This window comes from Myotis nattereri, assembly GCF_964212035.1.
Source record: "Myotis nattereri genome assembly, chromosome: 1".
Taxonomy (NCBI): Eukaryota; Metazoa; Chordata; class Mammalia; order Chiroptera; family Vespertilionidae; genus Myotis; species Myotis nattereri.
In genome coordinates this window covers 85,469,295-85,497,219 of record NC_138075.1, presented here as the reverse complement: position 1 = coordinate 85,497,219, position 27,925 = coordinate 85,469,295, and the positions used below count along the sequence as shown (strand labels likewise).

General features: G+C 39.9%; 1 protein-coding gene across 3 annotated transcripts in view; it reads left to right on the top strand.

The window, feature by feature from the left end:
* The window catches only part of STRN3 (striatin 3), a 99,860-nt gene that overhangs the window by 7,176 nt on the left and 64,759 nt on the right, over positions 1 to 27,925 (top strand). For all 3 annotated transcript variants that reach the window (XM_081089712.1, XM_081089711.1, XM_081089713.1), the window contains exons 2-3: positions 25,124 to 25,227; positions 25,652 to 25,725. In XM_081089712.1, coding sequence (XP_080945838.1) covers positions 25,124 to 25,227; positions 25,652 to 25,725 — 178 coding nt within the window. The remainder of the gene's footprint in view (positions 1 to 25,123; positions 25,228 to 25,651; positions 25,726 to 27,925) is intronic.

Sequence of the window (27,925 nt, the reverse complement as noted above, 5' to 3'; positions counted from 1 at the left end):
TACAGACTATATCTACTTAACCAGCATTTTCTGCTATTGACTGTTTCTTCCTCAAAAAATTATTTTCTTTGATTTCTACTCTGTAATTCCCTATTTTCCCTTTGGTCCACTTACCACTTTTCTCCATGCTTTTTCTTCTTTGTTCCTAATTGTTGTTACCTGGGGTACTGGTTTTTTTCTTGTTTCCACTGTACATTTCATTTGAAATGAGATTTTCAGCTATGACTTACCATACCATGTTGTTAATAGCTAACATTTATTATTTACTGTTTGCTGTCATTTTAATTCCTCAATATTTACTCATTTAATCCTAAAACACATCTCAGTAAGGTTGGCACAGTTGTTTTCTTTGTTGAGTTTTTGTTTGTTTTTTAATATATTTTTATTAATTTCAGAGATTAATAAAATGACAACAGCCAACGAAATCATCACTTTTAAAGCATTTAAACCAGCGTTCACAAGTATCTTGAGATGGAGCATTTTTCTCTCTCATGAAGTACCATAGCATGAAGCACCATTATGGTGTGCCACAGAATTTTAGTAATTTATGTGTGCCAATAAATTCTAGGTTAGTGATTCCTAGATGAGCGATTTTTAACCTTTTTCATCTCATGGCACACATAAATTACTAAAATTCTGTGTCACACCATAGCATGAAGCACCATAAGCTTCCCAAAGTATACAATAACTTTCAGCAGCACTTTTCTTCAAAATAAAGAATTAAGATTTCCCGCAAATGTTCTTTTTTGGCATGAAATTCACATTTTTAAGCATAAAAATATCTGTGATGTTAACACCTTCAGCAAATTTGACATGAAGTTTTGAAGCTTGCTGTCAATACAACAAAATAGCATACATATCAAATCGCATATATATCAACATATGTGTAACTCCATTTATTGAAAAAAATCCTCATTATTAACTGGTATACCTAGTATAATTATCCTTCCCATCACTAGATACTATATATATATATATATATATATATATATATATATATATATATATAGTCTTTGAGTTTTATTCATCTGGTGTAATTATTCAGTGAATATATTTGAGTGCTACTTTTATGCTGGGCTGTTGGGTATGTAATGATGAATGAAGCAAGGACCTTGACCTCATGGAGCTAGTACTCTGAAAAAGAAAAATGTGATAAACCAGAAATTAACTAACTGGATGCCAAGAAAATAAATGGTGATGTGAAACCTGTGTTGATAATGGGCTTTCAGATAAATAGCTAATAATTATTGTGCACTTTCTATATGCCAAGAATTATTTTTAAAGCATGAGCTTTTTGTTAATTATTATTTTTAGAGAGAGGAAGGGGGAGAGAGAAACATCGATTTGAGAGAAAAATGTCGATCTGTTGCTTTCCATATGTGCCCCACAGGGATCGAACCTATACATTTATGTGCCCTGTTCAGGAATCTAACCGGCAGTGACCTTTCAGAGCAAAGGACAACTCTCAACCAACTGAGCCACACCAGCCAGGGCCATCCTTATTTTTAAAAAATAGAATTATACAATGATACTTGTCTCTGCAATTGAGGACTTATCACACTTCTTTTTTAAAATGTATTTATTGATTTGAGAGGGAGGAATATTCATTTGTTGTTCCACCCATGCATGCATTCATTGCTTCTTATATGTGCCCTGACGGGGTACTGAATCCGCAACTTGGGCGTATCCGGGTGACACTCTAACCGACTGAGCTACCAGGCTAGGGCCTATCACACTTCTTACATCTCCTTTCACCATATTCCAATATAGGTAATAAAACTAGTTAAATCGTTAGTTTTTACATTGACCATGGAAGTAATCCGAGAGTCTGAAAGCATATTGTGTGAATACTTGCCCTTTACTGTTCATTTTTTCTTTTCCTTGGAGTTATTTGCTTTTTTATTTGCTTATTAGTTTTATATGCATCTGTTGCTATTTTTCCAAAAGTTTCTACAAATCCATCAGGTTTTTCAAACTGGCAAGCACATAACATTATCTACCAGTTTTGCCTCTTGTGTGGAGAGAGTAAAGTGGGGAAGACTTGCCTTCCAGAGCTGTTAATTCCCTTGCTCTCATCTAGACGCGTTCTTAAGACTTGATATAGAGTAATTATTCTGAAACCTCTGCTGTTCTCCTGTTATACAGTTACTACTATGAAATTTATGTCTGCTGTTTTACAGCTATGATCCCCCTCCATTTTTTTAAAAAAACTGGATTTTATTCCCCATCTGTATTTGGCTTAATTCTTTGTTTTGCAGAAATGTTATCTAATAATTTCTTGAGAAAAGTTGCAAAGGAGGTAAATTTTAGGATATTGAATTTTTTTTTAAATATCTACTTTATTCTCACACTTGTTTGGTAGTTTGGCTGGAAATAAGTTGCCATCAACATTTCAAAGGCATTTCTCTTGTATTTGGACTTCCAGTGTTTTTGATGCTGTTATGATTCTTGATCCTTTTTTCGTATGTGTGATTTGTTTTGGTATCTTTTGTTTATCGTGGTTTTATTAAATTTTATGAAAATGCATATTTGTTAGGCACTGAAAGAATTCTTTTACTCCATAGTCTGGTATCTCTCAGTAGAGGGTCCTGTATGCATTTAGGTAGTACCATTTTTGTGTTGGCCTGTATTGTGCTTGCAGGGTTTTGAGTATTCTGGATTCTGGGCATTAAATGCCAGTATAAGTCATTAATTATTGAAACGTTTAGAAATGTTCCAGACATTTCAAACATCACCCTAGGGCAGTGATGGCGAACCTATGACACGCGTGTGAGAGGTGACACGTGAACTCATTTTTTTGGTTGATTTTTCTTTGTTAAATGGCATTTAAATATATAAAATAACTATCAGAAATATAAATCTTTGTTTTACTATGGTTGCAAATATCAAAAAATTTCTATATGTGACACGGCACCAGAGTTAAGTTAGGGTTTTTCAAAATGCTGACATGCCGAGCTCAAAAGGTTCACCATCACTGCCCTAGGGGGAGGCAGTACTAATCTTTTTTTGAGAAGCATTATTGTAATACCAAGTCCTTAGAGCAGTGGTTCTCAACCTTCCTAATGCCACGACCCTTTAATACAGTTCCTCATGTTGTGGTGACCCCCAACCATAAAATTATTTTTGTTGCTACTTCGTAACTGTAATTTTGCTACTGTTATGAGTCGTAATGTAAATATCTGATATGCAGGATGTATTTTCATTGTTGCAAATTGAACATAATTAAAGCATAGTGATTAACCACAAAAACAATATGCAATTATATATGTGTTTTCTGATGGTCTTAGGTGACCCCTGTGAAAGGGTCATTCGACCCCCAAAGGTGTGGCGACCCACAGGTTGAGAACTGCTGCCTTAGAGCATTTCATGATGGACCTGCTGATATAAAAGTTTTACTTCTATCTCCTGTTTTTCCTTCTCTTTTTGGTTTATTTTCTTCAACTATACTTTGCAATCCTATTTAATTTGCAAAAACATTTTCTTGCTTGAACTTTTAAAAGAAAGATACTTGTTTTTTTCTTTCTTTCTTTTCTTTCTTTTTTTTTTTTTTTTTTTTTTTTTTTTTTTTTTTTTTTAGCATGGTGGGATTTTTGTTGTTGAAGTTTTCTTTCCCTGAATTGTCGGTTTCCTTTGAATTTCTTTTTTGTTTTGCTTCTCTTCTTTCTTACCTAATGCTTTCCTCAAATATTGGTGACCATTGACTATCTGTTTGGTAGCTATGAGCTTTTTAAGCAACATTTTCTTGCCTTAGCTGGTTTGGCTCAGTGGAAAGAGGCGTCAGCCTGCGGACTGAAGGGTCCCTAGGTTCAATTCCTGTCAAGGGCACATGTCTGTCTGTGTTGCGCGCTCGATCCTCATCATTGATGTTTCTATCTCCCTCTTCCTTCCTCTCTGAAATCAATAAAAATATATCTTTTAAAAAATAAACAACCATTTCTTAAAACTCACTTTCATTTCCATTAAAAATTATTGAGTGACTTTTAATCTGCTTTAGCCTTGCCATAAATTAGTTTTCTTAAAGCTTTGTTTATAATGGGTTCTCTTAGCTTATAATTCTGGATTCTCCAGATAACTTCCTGTGATGTCCATAACTGTAATTTTTAAAAAAGATGTATATGGAAATATTGTATCATCCTTGGTCCATTTTACTAGTATATTGAGCCAATCTGCAGGATAATATTCTATACCTGCTGAACTCTTTGGAGTCTGGTTTTCTTCAAGTTTTCTGTCAGTTCTTTCCACAGTTCTCTTTCTTATATCTTCCATTAGTATATGATCACTTTCTCCCTAGATTCTTATCATTTTCACCTTACCATGCTAACATAAACTTCAGGTCCTTGGCTTTCCTTTAGTTGTTCCTTTTAGTCATACTCTATTTTTCTGGTTTGCAGTGTCCTTATGTTCTATGTTGATGTTTTCACCTTTGCTGGTATCTTTAAATCCTATTTTTTGTATACCAGGTTCAGTTTTTTGTTTGTTTGTTTTGTTTTTTAAGTCTCCTCCTCTAAGCCTGTGGGTATCTCAAAACTTTAGCTTTTGTTGTGCTATCTGGGCTATCTGGTATAAACAAACATGACATATAGTACAAATTTCTTTTGATTTAAATTCAACCTCTAAAGAGAAAAGTGTTTGTTTTTTTCTTTAAAAGTATCAGTATGTTGCCCTGGCTGGGTGGTTCAGTTGGCTGGAGCATCGTCCTGTACACCAAAAGGTTGTGGGTTCGATTCCCAGTCAGGGATCATACCCAGGTTGTGGGTTTGATCCCTGGTTGGGGCATGTGTAGGAGGCAGCTGAGTGATGTTTCTTTCTCACATTGATGTTTCTCTCTCTCTGTCTTTCTCAAATCAATAAAAAAACATATCCTTGGGTGAGGACTTAAAAAAATTTTATTGATTTTTTACAGAGAGGAAGGGAGAGGGATAGAGAGTCAAAAACATCAATGAGAGAGAAGCATCAATCAGCTGCCTCCTGTACAACCCCTACTGGGGATGTGCCCTCAACCAAGGTACATGCCCCTGACTGGAATCGAACCTGGGACCCTTCAATCCGTAGGCCGACGCTCCATCCACAGAGCCAAACTGGTTAGGGCTCTCCCACAATTTTTTTAATGTGGTAAAATATACATAAGAAAATTAATTATCTTAACCACTTTTAATTATACATGTTCATAGTGTGTAACCATCACCACAGTCCATCTCTAGAACTCTTTTCATCTTGTAAAACTGAAACTTAAATACCCCAGTCCCTCTAGTCCCTGGCAACCACTTACCATTCTACTCTCTGTCTCCATGAATTTGACAGGGTACCTCAAATAAGTGGAATCATTTCAGTATTTGTCTTTCTGTGACTGGTTCTTTTACCTAGCATTATAGGGTTTATTCATGTTGTAGCATATGTCATTATTTATTTATTGATTGATTTTCTATAGAAATGCTTTGATGACTTTATTTTTAAAATTTTTATAGTTTTAATCCTCACCCGAGGATATTTATCTATTGATTTTTTTTTTAAGAGAGAGTGGAAGGCAGAGAGAAATAGCCATGTGAGCGAAATACATCAATTGGTTGCCTCTTGCATGCACCCTGACCAGGGTCCTCAGTTGGAGAGGAACCTGCAAACAAGGTATGTGCCCTTGACCGGAATCAAACCAGGACCCTTCTATTCGCAGGTCGATGCTCTATCCGCTGAGACAAACTGGCTAGGACCAGAATTTATTTTTTAAGGTTGAAAAACACACCACAGTTTTCTTATCCATTCATCAAATGGATGGACACTGGGTTGCTTCTATCTTTTAGCTATTAAGAATAATGCTGCTAAAACATGCATGTACAAATATCTCTTCAAGGCCCTGTTTTCACTCCTTTTTGTATAAATGACTTTTACTTGATAACAAAATTGAAAAATTGAGTACTTACAGGTTGTAGACTGTTTTAATCAGGTATGTTGCTTTTTAAAAAATCTGAGTTAAAAGCATTCATTTCTATTGATTTTTTTAAAAGTTTGAGCACTTTTTTTTGTTTAAGTTACAAGAATGCATGAAATTATGATGGACAATTTTACATGAAGTCATGTGACTGCTGAGTCAAGGCAACAGTGCCCAATCAAACATATTACAGTTTGAATCTGATTTAGGTACTAATTTCAACAGAAGCATCTAGGCATTTGGTACCCTCTATCAATCTTAATCCCTACCACCTTCCTCTTTAACTCAGCGGATGTCTTACTTCCTACTTCACAAAGAAAATAGAACCCCATTAGATGCGGAGTTCTTTTATTATGGCTACCAAATCTACAAATGGTACATGTACACACATACCTCTTTCTTTTAGGCCACTCTGAAAATGGGAGACATTTCTTTTTCTTATAAGACTTATCTCTGTTGATTGTTCATTTGTTTATTCATTTATTGGCTGTTTATTGAGCACCTTACTCAGTAGGTGTGTGTTAGGCACTGGGAATCTTCTCTATATATAAAAGCCTAAGTGACTGGTTGACTGGTAGCTATGACGTGCACTGATCACCAGGGGGCAGATGCTCAACGCAGGAGCTGCCCCCTGGTGGTCAGTGTGCTCCCACAGCGGAAAGGCCACTCAACTGACCAACGGGCACCAGCCTGCGGCCTCATGGCCGGCCAGAGCAGCTGCGGGGGTTGAGAGCCTCTCCCGTGGACACTCCCCCTGTGCGCCCCTCTCTCATCTGGACCCGGACCTGGACGGGGATGGGGACTGGCATCTGGACTGAGTGCAAGCCGTCGGCTGCTTCTAGGTAATGGGCGCGCCAGTATCGCCGCTCAAGACACCCAGTGGAGCCCAGTGAGCCTACCAAGTGGTGGCGGTGGCGTCAGCAGGCACAGCAGGCTCAGGATGAGCAGGAGCGGAGTCGCACCGGCCCAGGCTCCGGCTCCTCCCCGGGGATGTGGGCCTGCAGGTTTCAGCCAATCCCCAAAGGCCAGGCCTCTAGTAAAACTAGAAACAAAATAAAGCTTCTGCCCTCTTACAGCTTAAGTTCTAGTGGATAGAGAAAGAAAATAAAGTTTTTCAGATGGTGATAAATGCTATAGAGAACAGGAAAGCAGAGACGGATAATAGATAAGGAATAGATTTGTGTGTAAGATTATTTAAACAGGGTCCCTGGAGAAGACCTCACTACTAAAGATTAGATTCCTTTTGTTCCTTCTTCCATTATTGGCTTCTTTTATGTTAAATAGATATTTTTAGTATATCATTTTAACTTCCTTGTTTTTCTTTCACTGCATTTTTTTTAGTAGTTTTCTTTATGGTTGTCCTGAGGATTATAGTTAACATTTCCTCTAGTTTAGATTAATAGCACTTTAATTACAATAGTATACAAAAACTGTTTCTATAAAGCTTCATTTCCTTTTCCATCCTTTGTGTTATCCTGCAAATTGCATCTTTATTGTACACTCATTAACACATATTTCAATTACTGCTTAATGATGTCTTTTAAATCAGATAGGAGAAAAAGTTAAAAACAAATATATTTATACTGTCTGTGTGCTGATTGTTTTTTCTGTGTGCATATCTACTGTTGCCCCTCTATTGAATTTTTCATTTTAGTTAGTATATTTCTCAAATTCTATAATTTCTTTTTGATCCTTTTAAAAAATAATTTTTGTATCTATTGATATTCTCACTTTGGTGAGACATCATTCTCATACTCTCCTTTAGTTCTTTAAACATAGTTTCCTTTAGTTGTTTGTACATATTTAAAATAGTTGACTTAAAAGTCTTAATCTAGTAAATTCAGTGTTGGCCTTCCTCAGGGGCAGTTTATATTGACTCCCCTTTCCCCCTCTCCCATATTTTGTTTTCATGCTTCATAATTTTTTGTTGAAAACTAGATATTTTAAATAATGTAGCAACTGTAGAAATTGAATTCTCCCTTCTCCTCAGGATTGTTTATTGTTGCTATTTGTTATTATTGTTTAGTGAGTTTTTGGAATTAATACCATAAAATATGTAGTTTTTGTTGTTCTATGTGGTTACTGAAGTTTCCGTTCAGTTAGCTTACTGGTTAAGCTAATGAGTAGGTAGACATTTCCTTGGATACCTGGAACATGTAAGCTTTTCAGGGTGTGGGCCTCCATATGTGTGTTGGGACATGCCTTCAAGACACAGCCAGACAGTAACTCTGTCATAGCTCTCTTTTCCTACTTGTTCTGAGCCTAAAGGTTAGCCAGAAGTAAGAGTTTAGGGCAGGGGTGGGCAAACTTTTTGACTCGAGGGCCACAATAGGTTCTTAAACTGGACTGCAGGGCCGGAACAAAAGCATGGATGGAGTGTTTGTGTGAACTAATATAAATTCAAAGTAAACATCATTACATAAAAGGGTACGGTCTTTTTTTTTTTTTTTTTTAGTTTTATTCATTTCAAACGGCGGGATCGGCCTTACTTTGCCCATGCTGGTTTAGGGCCTTCTCAGATGTTTTCTAAGCATGTGCGTAGGATATGCCTGTTTGTGGCCTTTTGGTTTTTCAGGAATTCCTTGGAGCTTGCCAGAGAGTCTCCATGGATATCTCATTCCCCAGTTTTTTCATGTAAACTTTTTTTTTTTATTATCCTATTGTTTCCCCCCAAATATTGTCCATCACCTCAGGCAGTCACAATGTTTGACAATTGCCTGTGATTGTTTTTCACCAAAGGCACTCTACTCCCCAACCAAAAACAAAACAAAACATAACATGCTCTTTGCACTGAATGAGCTCAGAGTGAGCCAAATAAAGACAGTTTGGTACTAGAGTTTTCCAGAGAGCCACCAGACATTGCAAGTAATGACAGTTTTCTGTGAATGGGACTTGTAAGGAACTCCAACCCTCTTCTGTCCCTTCTAGTGGCTGGTGATTTTCCACTATGATTGCAGGCTGTTGGTTTCATGGCTTTGTGGAACTGGGAAAGGGTAGATGGGAACAGGGCAAATAAAAATACCACAAAGCTTGCTGTTTTTACTGAGATTCTGCCATATTTGTTGAATAAACACTCCCCAGATTGCTGCAGTCCTTTGTAATTTCCAGAGTTCTGAAAAAGTTCATTTTTAGAACATTTGCCAGTGTTCTCATTACTTTCCTGAAGGAGAGAATTTCAGAGGTCTGTACTCTGCTATTCTAGCTGATGAGAGTAACATTAGCAGTTAATAAGGATATGTGGGTTTGTTCTCCAAGTGAGATGGCTCAAGCCAACCTGGGGATTACGGATTTTTAGTTAATCAACCCATGCCCCGTCCCTTTTTCAGGGTTCCATTTTTTTCTCTTTGCCATGGGTGCCTTAGCACAGCAGATCTGTATAGAGTTTAACTTTCTTTGGAGCTCTACCACTCTTATGATTAAGTCCTGGTCCTTTGTGGCCTTCTGCTGCTAGAGATGAGTGTCTTCCTTACCGAAGAACCTCTGGCTTTCACACTTAACTTTTACTTCTCTACTAGAGGCCTGGTGCACGAAATTCGTGCATGGGTGCGGTCCCTAGGGCTGGCCTGTGATCGAAGTGTGAGTGTCTGGCGTGGAAGGGCAGGTCCCAGCTGACTTCCGGGCCCTGGGCAGCACATGGGCCGCCGCATGCCCCTCTTCGCCTGAGTCATCGGGCCCCCGCCTGGTTCCCCCAGCACCCGGGAGCTGGGCAGTGGCCCTGCCGCCACCACTGCTGGTCGCCATCTGCGGAGCGATTGGGCCTGGCTCGCACCCTCCTTGACCTGGCGCTGCCTGCTCACCTGTTCCGCCATCCCACTGTGGTCCCGCTTTCACCGGGGCCCATTGGGGCAGGCAGCGCCTCCACTGCTGTCGGCTGCCAGCACCACATTATCAACACCTGTCATGTTCTGCATCACCCCCTGGTGGTCAGTGCACGTCGTAGCGAGCGGTCGAGCTCCCGGTCAAGGGGACAATTTGCATATTAGACTTTTATTATATAGGATTATTCATTTCACTTTTTGTTATGTTTTCCAAAGGGTCAATTGCCTTTGGCAACAACAAACCAATTTTATGGTTCTAATATTTCTCAAATGCCAGATACATTGGACTTCTAGTGCACGGGTTGGCACACTATGATTTGCAGACCAAATCCAGTCCAAGGCATGCCTGTTTTTGTAATGTCCCATTTTTAAAGAGTTGTAAAACAAAAAACAACAAAGAAGAATATGAAATACCATGTGATCCTTTTAAAGAGTTTGCCAACTTGTATATTCCCTTCCACTGAAAACTATCTAGTTTACCAATAGTGAAAGTTTTAACAATTGCACTGCCACTTTGTGCTAGGGGCTCTATTCACCACCATGGGATTCTTTGCCAAGTAGATAGTGAACTCCAAAACTTCATGTTAGAGCAGCGGTTCTCAACCTGTGGGTTGCGACCCCTTTGGAGGTTGAACGACCCTTTCACAGGGGTCGCCTAAGACCATTGGAAGACATATATAATTACATAGTTTTTGTGATTAATCACTACGTTTTAATTATGTTCAATTTGTAACATGAAATTGGGGGTCACCACAGCATGAGGAACTGTATTAAAGGGTCGTGGCATTAGGAAGGTTGAGAACCACTGTGTTAGAGCCTGCTTTCTTGAACCATTCCCATCACCAGTGGCTGCTAGTTGGAAGAGCTAACTGAGATGGCGATTAGCATCTCAGAAGTTTATTAGGGAATGTTCTTAGGACATCTGTAGAAGGAATGGAAAGGAAGCAGAGGGATAAATTGGGCTGTAAAGTAGTATCAAAAAAGCCAGTTGACTTTATAAGGAACTCGAAGCTGGGATAAACTTCAGAGTTGTCCAAAGTTGTGGCAAGATGCTGGGCCCTTATGGACCTGTTTTGATCAGTCACTCAATGAAGGCCACTTGGGCAGGCAGCTGTCGTGAGCTGAAGCATTCCTGAAAGGGCCTGACAGGTGAAAACTGTTTTCCAACAGCGCTCCCAGCAGCGGAAATAAATCCTTTATTTCTACAGGGGAAGCATATCCCTGTCTGCTACATATACCTTTATGTGAGTTCTTTTAATTATAATTTTACTTAAAAATTTTAAGTGTAACAATCCAATCAAAAAATGGACAAAGCACCTAAATAGACACCTTTCAAAAGGAGACATTCAGAAAACCAAGAGACATATGAAAACATGCTCAGAGTCACTAATCATCCGAGAGATGCAAATCAAAACAACAATGAGGTACCATCTCACACCTGTCAGACTGGCTATCATCAACAAATCAACAATTGACAAGTGCTGGAGAGGATGTGGAGAAAAAGGAACACTCGTGCACTGCTGGTGGGAATGCAGACTGGTGAGGCCACTATGGAAGACAGTGTGGAATTTCCTCAAAAAACTAAAAATGGAACTCCCATTTGACCCTGTGATCCCACTTCTAGGAATATATCCCAAGAAACCAGAAACACCAATCAGAAAGGATATATGCACCCATATGTTCATAGCAGCACAGTTCACCATAGCTAAGATCTGGAAACAGCCTAAGTGCCCATCAGTAGATGAATGGATTAGAAAACTGTGGTACATCTACACGATGGAATACTATGCTGCTGTAAAAAAGAAGGAACTCTTACCATTTGCAACAGCATGGATGGAGCTGGAGAGCATTATGCTAAGTGAAATAAGCCAGTCAATGAAGGAAAAATACCACATGATCTCACTCATTCATGGATAATAGAGACCTTTATAAACTTTTGAACAATAGATACAGAGGCAGAGCTGCCTCAAACAGATTGTCAAACTGCAGCGGGAAGGCCGGGGAGGGTTGGGGGGAAGGAGGGATGGGTGTAAGAGATCAACCAAAGGACTTGTATGCATGTATATAAGCATAACCAATGGACATAAGACACTGGAGGGTAGGGCCGGCCAGGGGATTATTAAGGGCGGGGAAAAAAAAGGACACATATGTAATATGTAATACTTTTAGCAATAAAAAAATAAAATTTAAGTGATTTTTTTTAATAAATCAGTTTTTCTCATGAGAAAACTATTACATATAATTCTCTCACACTCTACACTGTTCTTGCAATCCAGGACCCCTCAGGAGACGTAGGACAGCTGGTTTTGGCTTGATTCCCGCAGGCCAGGCCGAGGGACCCCACCAGTGCACAAATCCATGCACCAGGCCTCTAGTGTGATCTAATCCTTACAATGCTAATCTTAGGGATTGAAATTTATAGCAAACAGGTCTTAAAAAGACATCTAATTCAGCCCTTTTGATAAATGAGGAGGTTGAGAATAAGATAAAGGGTTATGAAGCTAGTTAGTAATAAGTAAGGATTAAAATGTAGGTTTCCACCCTAGCCTGTTTGGTCAGTGGATAGACCATCTATCCTCACCAATCAAGTTCTCTCTCACATCAACGTTTCTCTTTCTCCTCCTGACTTCCACTCTCTCTCTAAAATCATTGGAAAAATATCCTCGGGTGAGGATAACAACAAAAAAGTAGGTTTCCAAACTCCCAGGCTAGTATACTTTTAGCAACTCCTTAACTTAGTTTCTAAGAAGACAGTATTAGGGTTCTGAAACAGCAGTGTTTTTTGGCCTTTAAAGTCATCTTGCTGCTCTTTGAAACAATGTTAAACAATACTAGTATATACATGCTTCAATAACAACAGTAATAATAAAAACAACTTCTGGACTCTATCATTTTCATCACCCCTGAAATTAATTTGGACAGATGAATATGATTTATTTTTAACTTTCCTGGAAGATGGTTCCACAGATATCTTTGGAAAGTTCTTCCTGATAACTATGGGTTATCAGATAATGGAAATCCTTCACTATTTATTTGCAGACAGGATTATATAATGAACATAGTTTTCAAATGATGTCTGACAGTGCTCTAGAATTTAAAAATGTAGTATTTTAGTTTCAATAATGTTTTTGGATCATCTGAATTGTAATTGAATACTGTCACTTGACTCTTGGATTAGAATTTACATTTGTATTTCTTTTTTGTGGTGCCAAGTATTTACTGTTTTTGATCATTGGGGGACTAATATTAAAGGAAAAGAATAGAGGTAAATTTAAGAAGAATATGCTTTTGAGTTAAGTGAAGACCCAAGTGATTTTTCTAGTATATGGAATTAGGGGCCCAGTGGCTCAGCCTCCCCAATTACCTGAGGTGGACACTCTTGGTGCACCCTTTTGTGAGCTTTGTGCACAGTCTTGTTGTAGTTAAGTCTTGATTGTTGTAGGTATCACTGAGAGGAATTGACCTCCAGGCCTATTGGCTGTGAGAATCAGCTGTGTCTACAGTGGGAGAACTTCTGTGCTGAAGACACCCTTATGGGGCAAGACTTGCTTCAGTGGGGCTTTGGTGCTCACTGAGTCTGTCCCCTGAGTGTGTCCCTTATGGATCTGAGGAGTTGTAATCTGGATGGTCCCACTCTGACCACTGGGTACACTGGCTCTTGAATCTCTAGGGAGGTGCTAATTTAGCCTCTGCCTGAGACTACCCAGCAGGAGCTACGGAGAGATCTGCAGATTCTTCTTCTTTGTTTGGGATTTGGAGGTGCCCAGATGAGGCCCAGCTGTGAAACAATGCAAGCTGCTGTGGGGCCTTGGGCCTTCTTTTGGAAGTTCTGGGTCTGTCTGGCCCAGCTGCAGTTTGTTAGGTAATTTTCAGCTTGCAAAGGGCCAGGCCTTTCATATGCAAAAGCCTCTGCGCACAGCTTGGGTGGGGTGGGGTCTCAGGGAATCATCAGGGCGGAGCAAACAGCTATGGCAGATCCTCAGTCCTACCCTAAGAGGTCCTGTGTCTCAGTGTCCCAGTAATCGCTGCAAGCATCTCTGAGAGAAAGCCGCCCTCGAGTTCCGACCGATGCCAGACAGTCCAGTTTCTCCCCGTATGAGTCTGGGTCCCCAGAGACTCGCCTGGAACTGGAGTTCAGAGCAGTCGGGAGCTTGAGACTCCCTCCTGATTGAAAAAAACAACTGCATCCTCAGCCTCCTCAGTTGCCAACCCTTTCCACATGCACCTCCGTACCTCTGCACTTCCGCACCTCCTCTGAGTCTCAGTGTGCTTTTCTCTTTTCTTCTAGTTGTAGAATTTCCACTTAGCCAGCCTTCCTGTGGTTCTGGATGATGTCCCTTTTGTCTTTTAGTTGTATTTTTGAAGTGGTTGTGTGAGGCAGCAATTTCCGGTGTTTACCTATGCCGCCATCTTGGTTTCTCTCTAATATTTCCCTTTTTTATTGCCGAGTAGTATTCCATTATGTAAATGTACCACAGCTTTTTTATCCGCTCATCTATTGATGGACTGTTAGGCTGATTCCAAATCTTGGCTATATTAAATGATGCTGCAGTGAACATTGGGGTGCATATATTCTTTCAAATCAGTGTTTTGGATTTCTTCAGACATAGTCCCAGAAGTGGAATTGCTCGGACTATATTATAAAGCAGTTCCATTTTAAATTTCTTGAGGTAACTCCATACTGCTTTCCATAGTGGCTGCACTAATCTTCATTCCTACTAAGCATGCATGGGGGTTCCCTTTTCTCCACATCCTCGCCAACATTTCTTTTTTTATTTTTTTAAATATATTTCATTGATTTTTTACAGAGAGGAAGGGAGAGAGATAGAGAGTTAGAAACATCGATGAGAGAGAAACATCGATCAGCTGCCTCCTGCACATCTCCTACTGGGGATGTGCCCGCAACCCAGGTACATGCCCTTGACCGGAATCAAACCTGGGACCTTTCAGTCCACAGACCGACCGACGCTCTATCCCCTGAGCCAAACCGGTTTCGGCAACATTTCTTTATTGATTTATTAATGATAGCAATTCTGACAGGTATGAGGTGCTATTTATTCTTCTTTTGCATGCACCTTGTTAAGTGGAGAATTGACTGCCTGTATTATTAGACTAGAGGTCCGATGCACAAAATTCGTGCAAGGGGCTCGGCCCCCGCCATCACGTGGCTTCTCCGCTGCGGCTTTGTCCCGAAGGATGTCCGGTCTAATTAGCATATTATGCTTTCATTATTATAGATTATTTACAAAGATTTCTGTGACGAGAGTTGTCAACACATTGAATTATGAAGCTAAGTGTGTGTTTTTAAAAACTAAGCTCCTTAATGATTAAATTAATTAGGTTTTGAAACCTGGTATGATATGACATTTTTTGCATTTTATGTTTTATATACAATGTCAGTGGGCCAGCTGACTCCATGTACTACTTATAGCTTAAATCATTTATAGCTGAATCTTGCTTAACCCAAATTATTTAATTTTTTGGAATAGAATCACATGTATAATTTTAAATTTTAGTTGACCATTAAGGGGAGAAGGTACTAACATTTGTTAATAGCCTACTATTTAATTCTTTTATTTATTGATTTGAGAGAGAGAAAGAGAAACATCAGTTTGTTGTCCCATTTATTTATACATTCATTGGTTGTATAATCAATATGGGACCCTGACCCATATTGAACCCACAAACTTGGTGTATTGAGATGATGCTCTATCCAACTGAGCTACCCAGCTAGGGCTTATAACTTACTATTTTAAATAGTGGAATTAAGGATTTATTAGTTGCTATAAACAGATTTTTATCTTTAATTTGCTTTCAAACCTCAGCAAAGAAGGTCTTAAAATCATTAACTGAAACAAAGTTCACCTATATCTTGTGTTTGCATTTAGTTTAAAATTTGTTTAAAGTAATGCACATTATAAGGAATTTATTTCTTCACTTCAAGATACTTTTATTTTAGAAACATTGAAAACATCAGTAATTGTGAAATAATGTTAGGTTTATATTTGTTGAATCCATGTTGATCATTTTGCACTGGTGACCTCTAGTGGTCTTGCAGTTAAAAATGATCTGTCAATATCAAGTATTATATTCTCATGCTATAGTTACATGTTGATTGATTAATAAACTCAGGTGATAAACAAAATATGGTCCCAGTGAGTACCTTTACCTGTATTTAGAAGAAGAAAACTTACCTTAAAAATTAAAAAGATTTGTTACTCCCAATTATCTGAGATTGGATATGGAAAAAAATTTATAAAAGTTTATTTTTCCCTATACAAATAATGTTTGTAGTAATCAAGTTAATCATCTACTCTTTTACTCTTGATATTAAATAATTAAAAACATTAAAATCAGTTGAGTTTGGCAAATCAAAAAATTAAAACTTATGGTTTCTAAAAAGACCATTTATTTAAGTTATTGTAGAACCTTTTTCTCTTAACTAAAGGACCTGGATCTTCACCTTATCTACACACTAATAAAAGACAAACATGCAAATTGACCATACCTTCACTACACCTAAGCCATGGCCACCAGCTAATCAGAGACTATATGCAAATTAACCCAACCAAGATGGCAGCCGGCAGCCACGGAGCTGGAGCAAGCAGGAGGCTTGGTTGCCCCAATGATGGAGGAAGCCAAGCTTCCCAGCTGCTGCAGCGGCTCTGAACTCCACTCAAAGCAACAAAGTTTCAATTATAGAAGATAAATAAACCTCAGATACCTGCTTTCAGCCGGCCGTGGCCATGGATCTGAGTGAGCAGGAGCCTTCCCTCCTGCCTGTCACGGGTGGCTCTGAGCTCCACTCAAAGCAACAAAGTTTCAATTATAGAAGGTAAATAAATCCCAGAATTTAAAAAAAAGAGAGAGGCTGGGAGCTTCCATCGCCGTGGGGCTTGGCCAGCCTGAAAACGGCCTTCAGCCCCTCAACAAGACTGGCCAGGTACCCAGGGGGGACCCCCCACCCTAAAGGGGTTGTGGCCATCCTGAAAACAGCCATCAGCCCCTCACCCAGGCTGGCCAAAACTCCATGGGGTGAGGGTCCCCACTCGGGGGGGCGGGGGGGCTTGACCAGCCTGCAAACAGCCATCAGCCTCTCACCCAGGCTGGCCACACTCTCAAGGGGTAAGGGTCCCCACTGGGGTGGGGGGGCTTGACCAGCCTGCAAACAGCCATCAGCCCCTCACCCAGACTGGCCAGGCACCCCAGTGGGGACCCCCACCCTGAAGGGGGTGTGACCAGCCTGCAAACAGCCATCAGCCCCTCACCCAGGCTAGCCAGGCACCCCAGCGGGACCCCCACCCTGATCTGGGACACCCTTCAGGGCAAACCAGCCAGCCCCCACCCATGCACCAAGCCTCTATCCTATATAATAAAAGGGTAATATGCAAACTGACCCTAACAGCAGAACGACTGGGAATGACTGGTCACTATGACACACACTGACCACCAGGGGGCAGACGCTCAATGCAGGAGCTGCCCCCTGGTGGTCAGTGCACTCCCACAGGGGGAGCTCTGCTCAGCCACAAGCCAGGCTGACGGCTGCCAGTACAGCGGTGGTGGTGGGAGCCTCTCCCGCCCCCTCAGCAGCGCTAAGGATTTCCGACTGCAGCTTAGGCCTGCTCCCTGCTGGCAAGTGGACATCCCCCGCGGGCTGCCGGGCTGCCAGAGGGATGTCTGACTGCCAGCTTGGGCCTGATCCCCCAGGGAGCAGGCCTAAGCCAGTAGGCGGACATCCTCTGATGGGTCCCAGACTGCAAGAGGGCATAGGCCGGGCTGAGGGACCCCCCCCCCCCGCCCCAAGTGCTCAAATTTTTGTGCACCAGGCCTCTAGTCTTCACAATAAAAATACACTTCTTGAATTTAACCCTTAAGAGTGAGATTAATTTTTAAAATATTAAAAAATTTTAGCCAACCTGATATTTTGTGAAATATAATTTGTATGCTGAAAAGTATATGAAACATCATGCAGTTTAACCAATTATTATAAAAAGAGCCTCCATGGTATCACTCTTGGAGAAGTCAAGAAATAGAGCATTGCCTGCACACTAGAAGCCTCACAACCTGTCCCTTCTAAATCACCACTGCCTCCTTCCCACATAAGGGTAACCGCTATCCTTTTTTTGGTATTGTTTCCTTATTTTTCTTAATGTTATGTTACCCTTATATGTTATCTAAGTGTGCATTGCTCATTAGTTTAGTTTTGCCTAATAGTGAACTTTCTACAAATGGAATTATATAGAATGTTGTCTTTTTTGTTTTGCTTTGTTTCTTAATATTATGTTGGTTCATCTGCAATGTGTATAACTGTAGCTTATTTTCTCTGCTCTATAGTATTTCACTGTACTGTGATTTTATCTTTTTTCTAATTGATGGATATCTGTAGTCTTTGACTAATTATAAAATACTGGAGGCCCTGTACACGAAGTTCATGCACGGGGTGAGGGGTGGTCCCTCAGCCCAGCCTGCATCCTCTTGCTGTATGTACCAGTGACCATACTTTTCATACAGGTGAAAGGCATCTTGCTATTGTATGGGCAGCTACATTTTTTTGCCCTGTTTATAAAAAGTAGTACACAAGATGATCTTTCTGAGGCAGTAATACCATTTCCCCCATCTAATGGGTGGAAAAGCTGAAGCAGAGAGAAGTTAAGTAATTGGCCTTGTCACAGAGTTATAAGTGTCAGAATCAGGACTGACCACAAGATGGTCAAGCCAGAGTCCATGCATGTCATTGCTGCATCATCGTGTTCTTTCAGTGTAAGAGTAGCCTTGCCAGGTTTTAATTTTTAAATCTAAGAGGCTGTTCCCAATATATAGGTTAGGGTCCCTAGTCCTGGCGGAGATCACAGCCATCTGTGGGGCAACTGGCGGGCGGGGCGATCGCTCCCCCCCACCCCCCGGCCCCCGGCTGGCACCTGCCTTGGCTTGGCGGCCTGGCACCACCCACTGGCCGGCCCTGACCCCCATCGCCTCCACCAGTCGCCTCCCTCTTGGGTGGTGGGGGGGTTGCTGCATTGTCTTTCCCCTGGTGGTCAGTGCACATTATAGCGACCGGTCGTTCTGCTGGTCATTCTACTGTTCAGTCGATTTGCATATTAGGGTTTTATTATATAGGACGATCCTGGGGTCCTAGCCGGTTTGGCAGAATGGATAGAACGTTGTCGTGCGGACCAAAGGGCCCAGTGAAGGGCACGTACCTCGGTTGCAGGCTCTTCCCTTGCCCAGGCCCTGGTCGGGACAGGTGCAAGAGGCAGCCAATCAGTGTGTTCCTTTCACATTGATATTTCTCTCTTTCCCTCTCTCTTCCACTCTCTCTAAAATTCAATGGAAAAATATCCTCAGGTGGGGAGTAAACAAAAATTGGTCCTGGGAATATTTTTTATAGATCTCCTAGTATTCACATGCATTTCTTTTGGATATATATCTAGGGATATTTTGGTTTAATGTATTTATATCTTCAACTTTAATAGATGATGCGCAACTTTTTCAAAGTGACTATACCAGTTTATGGTCTTATAAGTTGTTTTTGAGAGTATCTGTTGATTCATACCTTCCTCAACAAATAGTATAGTTAGGTTTTTTAAAACTTCAGCCAATCTGGTACTTTGTTACTCTTTTTTATTTTTTATTTTTATTTCTCTGAATACTATCGAAGTTGAGAACTGTTTCATATCTTGATTGTCCATTTCAACATCTTGTGATCTTGTAGTGTAAGTCTTTTTATAATATTTCCATCGGGCTGTCATTTTAGGGAGCAGATAGGAATTATATGTGATGAGCCCATTCTCAGCTTATATGTTTTACAGATACCTTCTTTTATCTGGTTTGTCCTTTTTAAAAAAGACTATTTTTAAAATGCTTTTAAAAGTTGTGCTAAAAAGCATTTGCCATCTAGCTAGTAGTCTTAAGTATACTCACAGTATTGTGAAACAGATCTCCAGAACCTTTTTATCTGACAAATCTGAAACATTAAATCCATTAAACAACTATTCCTTGTCCCTTTTCCCCCTCCCCAGTAACTACCTGTCTACTCTTTGTTTATGTCAATTTGACTACTTTAGATACCTCAAAAGAGTGGAATCATACAGTACCGTATTTGTCTTTATGTGTACCTCATTTGATATAGCATAATGTCCTGAAGGTTTATGTCTGATCTCTCTATTCTGTTCTGTTGGTCTATATGTCTGTCTTCTTGCCAGTATCATACTGTTTTGGTTACTGTTGCTTCATAGTGTGTTTTGAAATTAGAAAGCGTGAGGCCTCCAACTTTATTTTTCAAGATTGTTTTTGCTGTTAGGGGGTCCCTTGATATTCCATGTAGATTTTAGGATGCATTTTTTTATTTCTATAAGAAATGTCATTGGGATTTTTCCCCCCAAGTTTTGTTTTATTTTATTTTATCTATCATCTATCTATCTATCTTTATTGTTGAGAGTATTACAGATGTCATGCTCTTTCTTTCCTCCCATTGCCTCCCCTCCACCTGATTTCTGCCCCACCCCAGGCCTTCGCCACCTTGTTGTCTGTATCCATAGGTAATGCATTTATGCATATAAGATTTTTGTTTAATCTCTTCCTGTCTCCCCCCCTCTGAGAATTGTCAATTTGTTCCATTTCCATGCCTCTGATTCTCTTTTATTCACCAGTTTATTCTGTTCATTAGATTTCTTATTTATTTTGACTTCTAGGTTCAATTGTTGATAGATATGTATTTATTGCCTTTTTATTGTTTATATATTTGGTTTTTTTCTTTTTCTCCTTTTTCCTCTTCAACATTTCATGTAATACTGGTTTGGTGATGGTGAACTCCTTTAACTTTTTGTAGTCTGTGAAGCTCATTATCTGATCCTCAATTCTAAATGAGAGCTTCGGTGGGTAGAGTAATCTTGTTGTAGGTCCTTGCTGTTTATCATTTTGAATATTTCTTGCCACTCCTTTCTGGCCTGCCTGCATAGTTTCTGTTGAGAAATCAGCTGACAGTTGTATGTGCGCTCCCTTGTAGGTAAGTAACTGCTTTTTAGCATTAGGATTTTGATAGGGATTGCACTGAATGTATAGATCACTTTGGGCAGTAGTGATATTTTAATAAGTCTTCCAATCCATGAATATGAAATGTGTTTCAATTTATTGTCTTAATTTCTTTCAGCAGTATTTTATAGTTTTCATTGTACCAGTTTTTCACCTCCTTGGTGAATTCCTAAGTATTTTATTCTTTTTGCTACCACTGTAAATGGAATTGCTTTCCTATTTTTTTTTAGCAATTATATATTGATAGTTTATAGAAATGCCGTTGATTTTTGTGTTAACTGTAACTTGGTGTTACCTGAGGATTGATTTCCTTTGTCACTTGTTGGAGCGAGGTTAAGGTTCTTGGGGTACCCCTGAAATGAGAATTTTCAGGAACCCCCATGGAAGGATGAAATGTGATAAAGGCTTTATATGTATGAAGTTACATTTCTCAGATTCCAAAGTCCTCTGGCACCTTAAGCCAGTCCTGAAAGAGATGCAGTTCATTCCATGTTGCAGCTGGGTGGAGTTCAGCATCCAAGCTAATTAAACTCCATTGGTCTATGCATGGAGTCCTATATGGCCATAAGCCATGTGGGCACAGGGGAGCATGCCCCTACAATAGGAGTCACAGGAGCCCAGCACCCTGGAGCCAAGAGAGTGCACTTTTTTGTCTAGAAGTTTATATATTCATTTTTCACTGCTTGCAGTGGCCATGCCCATCCTGGCCACTAATTTGTTCCCAGGTGTGATTGACAGACAGGCACCTGCCCACATCACTCAGACGTCTACTGGGCATATGTTTAAACTTCCTTTGTCCACTCCTTTCCCCCAGAGATCAGTGGGGAACAGATGTGGAGTGTTAAATGCAGTTTTTTGGCAAATGGTGCCTCATGGCTCTGTCCATGATTTCTATTATTATGTTGAATAGGAGTGCTGAAGGTAGGCATCCTTGCCCTGTTCTGATTTCCGAGGGAAATCTTTCACTACTCAGTATGATGTTCATTTATGGCTTTTTCATATATGGCTTTTATTATGTTGAGATAGCTTCCTTTTATTCCTAGTTTGTTGAGTATCATCATAAAAGGGTGCTTAATTTTGTCAAATTCTTTTCCTGCATCATTTTGAAATACGTTTTTTTTCCTCCTTTATTCTTTTAATGAAGTGTATTGCTTAGATCGATTATCTGACATTGAATCATCCTTGCATATCAGGAATAAATCTCACTTGGTCATGATGTGTAATTTTTGTAATATGCTGCTGACTTTTTTGTTGAGGATTTGGGGGTTTGAAGTTTTCTTGTAGTGTCTTAACTGGCTTTGGTATTACTGACCTCATTGAATTAAGGAGTTTTCCCTCTACAGTTTTTGGAAATGTTTTAGAAGGATTGATGCTAGCACTTTATATCTCCTGTTTTTCTGTTCTCTATTTCATTTATATACTAGAGGCACAGTGCACAAAATTCATTCATGGGGGAGTCCCCCTCAGCCCGGCCTGCATCCTCTTGCTATCCGGGACCCCTTGGGGGAATGTATCTCTTGTAATCCAGGACTGCTGGCTCCTAACTGCTCGCCTGCCTGCTTCATCACCCCTAACCATTCTGCCTGCCTACCTCATTGTCCCTAACCACTCTGTTTACCTGACTCATTGCCCCTAATCACTTTGCCTGTCTGCCTCATCGCCCCTAACCACCTGAGCCTTGGCCCCACCATCATGGCTTCATCCGGAATGACATCTGGAAGGTTGTTCAGCCGTCCGGCCTAATTAGCATATTATGCTTTTGTTATTATAGATTATTATAGATGCTTTAATCTGTAGTATTCCTTTTCTTCTGCTAAGTTCTTTTTCTAGTTTCTTTATTGATTTTTTACAGAGAGGAAGGGAGAGGGATAGAGAGCCAGAAACATCGATGAGAGAAACATCGATCAGCTGCCTCCTGCACACCCCCCACCAAGGATGTGCCCGCAACCCAGGTACATGCCCTTGACCGGAATCGAACCAGGGACCCTTCAGTCCGCAGGCCGAGGCTCTATCCACTGAGCCAAACCGGTTTCGGCATGCTTATGTATTTTTAATGTAACCATTTATAGCTATAAATATTTTCCTTAGCACTGTTTTTCTGTGTCCCATAAGTTTTGGTATCTTGTGTTTGTTTTCATTCCTTTATAATTTTCCTTGTGGTTTCTTCCATTAGTTGTTTAATAGTGTGTTGTTTAATTTCCACACATATGTGACTTTGAGTTTGTTTCTTTTACTGATTTTGAACTTCATGCATTTGTTCAGAGGAGATAATTTTTTATAATATACTAGAGGCCCGGTGCACAAAAATTTGTGCACTCGGGGGGTAGGGGGGTCCCTCACCCCGGCCTGTGCCCTCTCGCAGTCTGGGACCCCTCGGGAGATAACGACCTGCTGGCTTAGGCCTGCTGGCTTAGGCCTGGGTGGCAGAGGGCAGGCCCAATCCCTAGGTGCAGCCGTTGGTCGGGCTCAGAGCAGGGCCAATTGGGGAGTTGGGGCACCGCCCCCTGTCATACACAGAGCAGGGCGATCGGGAGGTTGTGATTCCACCCTCAGTCACGCTCACGGTAGGGCCAATTGGGGGGTTGGGGCACCATCCCCTGTCACACTCAAGGCAGGGTCAATGGGGAGGTTGCGGCACCACCCCCTGTCATGCACAGAGCAGGGCCAATCAGGGGTTTGGGGCATTTCCCCCTGTCACTCACAGAGCAGGGCCCATCAGGGGGGTTGGGGCTCTGTACCCTGTCACGCACAGAGCAGGGCCAATCAGGGGGTTGGGGCGCCACCCTCTATCACCCACAGAGCAGGGCCCATCGGGGTTGGGGCGCCGCCCTCTATCACCCACAGAGCAGGGCCGATCAGGGGGTTGGGGTGCCGCCACTCTCACACTCAGGGCAGGGCCGATGGGGAGGTTATGGCTCTACCCTGTCACACACAGAGCAGAGCCGCAGGGCGATCAGGGGGTTTGGGCGCTGCCCCCTGTCACGCTGATCCCGGTGCCGGGAGGCCTCACGGCTCCGCTGATCCCGGTGCTGGGAGGCATATTACCCTTTTACTATATAGGGTAGAGGCCTGGTGCATGGGTGGGGCTGGCTGGTTTGCCCTGAAGGGTGTCCTGGATCAGGGTGGGGGTCCCCACTGGGGTGCCTGGCCAGCCTGGGTGAGGGGATGATGGCTGTTTGCAGCTGGTCACACACCCTTCAGGGTGGGGGTCCCCACTGGGGTGCCTGGCCAGTCTGGGTGAGGAGCTGAGGGCTGCTTTCAGGCTGGGGGTGACTGAAGCTCCCAACTGCTCCTTTTTATCTTTTTTTTTTTTAAATTCTGGTCCAGCTTTAGCTTTGAGGCTTGGTTCCAGCTCTTAGGCCTCCGCTGCTGAAAGTAGGTTTCTGGCCTTTGCTTACAATGTTGCGATCCTGCTGGCTGAAGCCTGGCAGGTTTCTGGGGTTTTGTTTAACTTCTATGTTTGTTACGTAGTTGCTTGCAGCTCAGAGGCCTGCAGCGGCAGGCGGGGAAGGTTGGAGTCCTCCGTCACTGAAGCAAGCAAGCCTCATGTTAGTTTCAAGCTGCCTGGCTGCCGGCACCATCTTGGCTGGCAGTTAATTTGCATATTGCCCTGATTAGCCAATGGGAAGGGTAGCGGTCGTACGCCAATTACCATGTTTCTCTTTTATTAGAAAGGATATCTTTTAAAATCTATTAAGACTTAATTTGTGGCCTTGTATACTTGAGAAGAATGTATATTCTGTTATTGTTGGGTAGAATGTTCTGATATGACAAGAATGTATATTCTGTTATTGTTGGGTAGAATGTTCTGATATGACTATTAGATCCAGGTGATTTGCTACATTGTTCAAGTTCTCTATATCCTTATCTTCTGTCTGTTTCCTCTATTCATTATTTTTTTTAAAAGAATGGTGAAGTTCATGTATTGGCCACTTTATTTTTTAAAAATATGTTTTTATTGATTTTAGAGAGAGAAGAAGGGAGAGGGAGAGAGAGATAGAAACATCATTGATCAGCTGCCCCCTGCATACCCCATACTGGGGATTGAGACCAGGAGAACTGTGACCTCCTAGTTCACAGGTCGATGCTCAAAATTTTCTTCGACCGCATAAAATTTTCTTTCAAGATCATGTAAAATTAGTAGTCATTAGGATTATAAGCAGATAGTTTGTAGTTATTATTTTTAAAGTGATTGTGTTATCTAACAAAGTTTTATTGACTGCTTCTATGAATTTTAAGTCTTGCTATCATAAATAAAACTGCAGAAATTTACTTTTTTTGTTTTCCTTTTTTCAGTTCCCTATGTATAGTTAAGAAAAAATGAAAATAAATGAACCATTTATATTTTTAGGCCCGAATAGCCTTTTTGCAAGGAGAAAGAAAAGGTCAAGAGAACTTGAAGAAGGATTTAGTAAGAAGAATAAAGATGTTAGAGTATGCATTAAAACAAGAAAGGTATGTGTGTCTCATTTTATTATATGAATAAATTTTATTAGAACACTTATTCTCTTTTATATCATACAAAGTATTCGAAAGCACTTTGAAAGATACGAAATACAAGATATTATTTTCATTTGATTGTTATATGGGAAAAGAAAAACGGTTGAAATCTTTAAATTGAAATATCTTTTGTTTTAGAATCTAAGTCTTGGGATTTTCTTTTTACTTGGGTATATATGTTAGCTGGGTAATTTACCTCTCTTTTCTATTAACTTAAAGTGGTACATTTTTTCCTCCAACTTCCTTTGCAAGTAAAGTTGAAATAAATACATTCATGCTGTTTTTTATTTGTTTTTGGAGAAATTTACCAGTAGTTTCTTAACTGTGTAGAAAAGGGAAAAAAATTTTTCTTTCAACAATTTATTATTAAATTTTTCAGGGCAAAATATCACAAATTAAAATATGGCACAGAACTGAACCAAGGTGATTTGAAAATGCCAACCTTTGAATCAGGTAAACTCTATTCTTCTGTTGCCCCTGACCCCTTCCCAAAGATAGTTTGGTTAAGCTTATTTTTATTTAATAGACATGCTCTCTTTTCCTTTGAAAGAATTGGTTGGTCAAATGGTTGACTATTATACTACTACTGTGTAGAATTTGGGGAAAATAATAAATGAATAAAAGTAAGTAGTTTCATCTACTTCTCAATCCTAAGGTTATTTGTCCTATTTTTGTTGTGTTGAAATCTGTTTAAAATTGTAGGTACATTTTTTATAGTAATTAGAGGTGAAAGGTAATGAAGTAATAACTCTTTCTCCACCTGTAGGCAATTATTGTTCCATTCTATGTAAGCTTAATTTTTTATTGAAAACTCTTTGCTTGGAGAAGCTGTGATTAACTCAGTTTAGTTCTAAAACATTTGGAAATTTAATTGAATTTTGAAATTGTAGAGGCAGCCAAGTATGGATAAGAGAATGAGAAATGTATCTCCAATTGGCCTAGCTCTTTTCTAAACTGATAGTGACTAGTGAGTCTAAGAGTACTATCTGACGAATAGTTGTGCAGAAAGTGGGGGCTGAATATAGAAAAGAGCTAATTTTAGGGTTCCATATGATTACAATTTGAGTATCCTAAAAGTCTAATAAGGTATATTTTTATTCACATGATACAGTATTTGGAAATAAAACTAGTAATTTCTCAGGTATATTTAGAACCCATTTATATATATATATTGATGGTACAAATTGCATTCTATGCTATTGGAGGTTGGGTACTAAGACAAAAAGATATCTTTTAGATATAAAATTTTACTTCTATGATTGTTTCCATATCTAAAAAGTCAAATATGTATATGTATGGTACGGACAGTAAAGCTTACATATGGGTTTGTTGTTGTTTATTAGTTAGGTATTATAGTACATTTTATAAATTTAGTTAATTGGTTTTTGGTTTGATATTAAGTACTTAGAACTAGGCAGAACACTTCATATATATAACCTGCAGTTGACTTATTTTTAGATCTTCTCCACTTTCTAATATGGCTAGAATATTCAGAAAATAAGCAGTCACTTTCTAGAACTCAAGAACTGTCCATACTGGGGGTGCATAAATGTGAGGAAGGAGGCTAGTTGTAGCCATATTTTCCTAGAACTAGAGTCAGAATTGGCTAGCTGGTCTCAGGGCAACAGTTTGTATAAAGCAAAATCATTTAGCAAATAAATCTTTCCTGCCCACAACTGAAAGACTTCTTTTTAAACTTAACTATTGAAATTTCTTGAAATTGAGGAATAAAATAACATCCAAGTATTTTATTTATGGGAGACACACTAATAACAAAGTAGATTGTTTTTATAGAGGTAGAAAAACTATTCAGGATATTTAGTGGGAAAACAAGCAAAAGGATGGTCAGAAACACACCTTGCAAACAAAGTGGGATAAAATCATTTACATCAAAGTCTAGATAAACATTAAGTGAATCAGTATTGCCTTTTATATGCTCAAAATAAAGCAAAATATAAAAAAGAGAAAATGTGCAAAATATTGATTTGGCAAAAGTACAATTTATGCATATTTTTATACCCCTGTCTCAATAATACCTATATATATAAAAACTAACCCTATAAAAGGGGTTGTACCCAAATATCTAAAGAGCTCCTTTTTCCTTGCATTTAGATTTTAAAAAACTTGTAACTTGTTGTTAATTTTTAGAAGAAACCAGTAGAAAAACAGGCAAAAGACCTGAAAAGGCACTTGATAAAGTAGAATTTACAAATGGCCACGAAGCATATGAAATGATGCCCAATTTTATCAATAATTGAGGAAATACAACTTAAAAACACAGTGCAATACAGTTAGACACCTCCCAGAATGGCTAAAATGAAAAAGAGAAAAAGTCAAGTGTTGATGAGGATGTGGAATAATGAGAACTTGTAGACCTACTGATGTTGGGATTGTAAATCGATTTGTCAGTGGTATTCCTAAAGGGAACATAGCATGCCCTGGGGCCCAGTAATTCCATTCCTAGGTGTTCCACTCCCTAAAATGCATATGTATGTTCATTATAAGACTTGTATAAGAATGTTCATAGTATCATTTTTAATAGCAAAAAAAAAAAACAACCTAGAAACAACTGGAATGCTCTTGATTATTAGAATTCACAAATATATTGTGATACTTTAGCATAGCAGAATGCTATTTAGCAACAAGCTAACAA